General features: G+C 38.2%; 1 protein-coding gene across 1 annotated transcript; it reads left to right on the top strand.

Moving 5' to 3' along the window:
* The first annotated feature begins 321 nt into the window (after positions 1–321).
* On the top strand, positions 322–1,478 carry LOC109237766 (uncharacterized mitochondrial protein AtMg00810-like). Its single transcript, XM_019404131.1, has 3 exons — positions 322–490; positions 716–826; positions 928–1,478. Exons 1-3 carry the CDS (start codon positions 322–324, stop codon positions 1,476–1,478), a joined length of 831 nt encoding a protein of 276 aa, XP_019259676.1.
* The last annotated feature ends 713 nt before the right edge of the window (positions 1,479–2,191 follow it).

The raw sequence follows: 2,191 nt of genomic DNA, 5'->3' as shown, positions 1-2,191 counted from the left end.
AATGAAAGTTATAGCAACATAATGAGCAATGTATTAGCTAAAAAGCGTGTTGTGATTATTAATGAAGCCTATGCCATAGTGACACAAGAGGAAAGTCAGAGGTCTTTAGGTGTTGTTGATACACATAGAGAATCACTCACCGTGTTAGCAGGGAAAGGCCATGACTTTAGAGCAAGAAAGCCCGAAGTCATTTGTGAACATTGTGGATATAAAGGATATCTTAAGGAGAATTGCTTCAAAATAATTGGATATCCAGCTGAATTTAAGAACGAAAGGAAGAATTAGCCTGCAGGAGGAAAGATATATGCTAACAATGTGAATATGAATGCAAATAGTGAGGAAGGGAAACCAATGAATGTGCAGATACAAGGAGCGGGACAGTTTTTCATAGAAGAACAGTATCAACAGCTGGTGAGGTTGCTATCAAAACCAACAACTAAAGAAATTTCTAATAATTTTGCAGGTATAGTCTCTCTGTTATCTGATGCAGGTATGTGTGATTGGGTAATAGATACAGGGGCAACACATCATGTTACACACTGTAAGAATATTCTAAACAATATTAAAAGGGCATATGACCAAGGGAAACATGGAGTACAACTTCCTACTGGAAGTAAATCTCAAATAACTCACACAAGAGAGGCCTCCATATTAGGCAATAAGACAGTAACAAATGTCTTCTATGTGTCAGATTTTAAATTTAACCTATTGTCAGTATCTAAACTCACAAAGGATCTCTATTGCTCGGCCACATTCTTCCCTGATTTGTGTACATTTCAGGATCTCTGCAGTGGCAGCGTGATGGGGATTGGTAGAGAGAACAATGGTTTGTACTTGCTTAAGTAGAACATAACAGCGGCAGCTACAAGAGTTTTCCTGAGAAAGGGAGAAGAAATTGAACTTTGGCATTTAAGGTGAAGGACCTAGGAGAACTTCGTTACTTCCTTGGCATAGAAATTCTGAGATCAAAGGAAGGGATACTGCTCACTCAAAGAAAGTATGCTTTGCAATTGATCTCGGAAGCTGGACTTGCAGCAGCCAAACCAATCTCTACTCCCATTGAATTGAATCAGATATTGACTACCATCGACTATGACAAGCATGTAGGAGTCAAGGGGTATGAAGAACTGGAAGACATTGTAAGCTATCAAAGACTTATTGGGAAGTTACTCTACCTAACCATTACTAGACCAGATCTTAGCTTTGCAGTTCAAGTACTTAGCCAATTTATTCAACACCCCAAACAATCCTATTGGGATGCATCATTGTGTGTGGTTAGATATGTGAAATCAGCTCCAGGGTTTGGAATTTTGCTAAGCACTGGTCCTATCAACTACATATCTGCCTATTGTGATTCTAATTGGGCGTCCTGCCTAAATACTAGGAGATCAGTCATAAGATATATCATCAAATTGGGTGATTCTCTACTTTTCTGGAAGTGCATGAAACAACAAACTGTGAGTCGAAGTTCAGCATAGGCTGAATACATGAGTCTAGCAGCAGAAATTACATGGTTTCTAGGGCTGTTGAAAGAGCTTCAAGTCCATGTCTATCAACCAGTTCCCCTGCATTGTGACAATAAGGCTGCTTTACAAGTAGCAGCCAATCCCATCTTTCATGAAAGAACTAACCACATTGAAATGGATTGCCATTTTGTTCGAGAAAAAAATCAAGACTGGACAATTGGCACCACAATATATTTCTACCAGTCTACAATTGGCTGACCTTATGACCAAGGGTCTAGGATCAGCACATCATCATTTTCTCTTGTCCAAGCTTGGTATGCTTGATGTATTTCACCCATCAACTTGAAGGGGAGTATTGAGATGCATACTAGTTGTACATAGACTAAGCTGAGGGACCCGTGTGTAAAGATTAGAAAGTTTTGTCCTTAAGGGAAAAACTGTTAAGGCAGTTAGAGGTGGGCTGTTATAAAAGGCCCACCCTCACGTGTATTTGTCTTCTTCCTAAGAGAATAACAGAGCTTCTTCATCTCATTTCCTCTCTCTATCTCTACTGTAAATTCTCACTCAGATTCACTTGCATGTTGTATTATTGTGTGGATTCAATCGATTTTATCAGTGTAAAAATTTGTAAAACTAGTAGAAATCATTTTTTTAGAATTTAAAAAACTCATCACAAAAAACTATCGAAAATTTATCACTATTTATAGCCAAAAAGTATTTTTATA

The sequence above is a fragment of the Nicotiana attenuata genome, unplaced genomic scaffold (assembly GCF_001879085.1).
Source record: "Nicotiana attenuata strain UT unplaced genomic scaffold, NIATTr2, whole genome shotgun sequence".
Taxonomy (NCBI): Eukaryota; Viridiplantae; Streptophyta; class Magnoliopsida; order Solanales; family Solanaceae; genus Nicotiana; species Nicotiana attenuata.
The sequence above is the reverse complement of the archived record's forward strand: the minus strand, read 5'-3'. Positions and strand labels throughout refer to the sequence as shown.

What these genes read in the sequence shown, in the direction of transcription:
- LOC109237766 (XM_019404131.1), top strand. Translation starts at nt 322, where the DNA reads ATGAATGCAAATAGTGAGGAAGGGAAACCAATGAATGTGCAGATACAA. An exon ending in CTCTCTGTTATCTGATGCAG is followed by an intron (nt 491 to 715) that starts GTATGTGTGATT and finishes ACCTATTGTCAG; the next exon opens with TATCTAAACTCACAAAGGAT. An exon ending in GATTGGTAGAGAGAACAATG is followed by an intron (nt 827 to 927) that starts GTTTGTACTTGC and finishes TGAAGGACCTAG; the next exon opens with GAGAACTTCGTTACTTCCTT.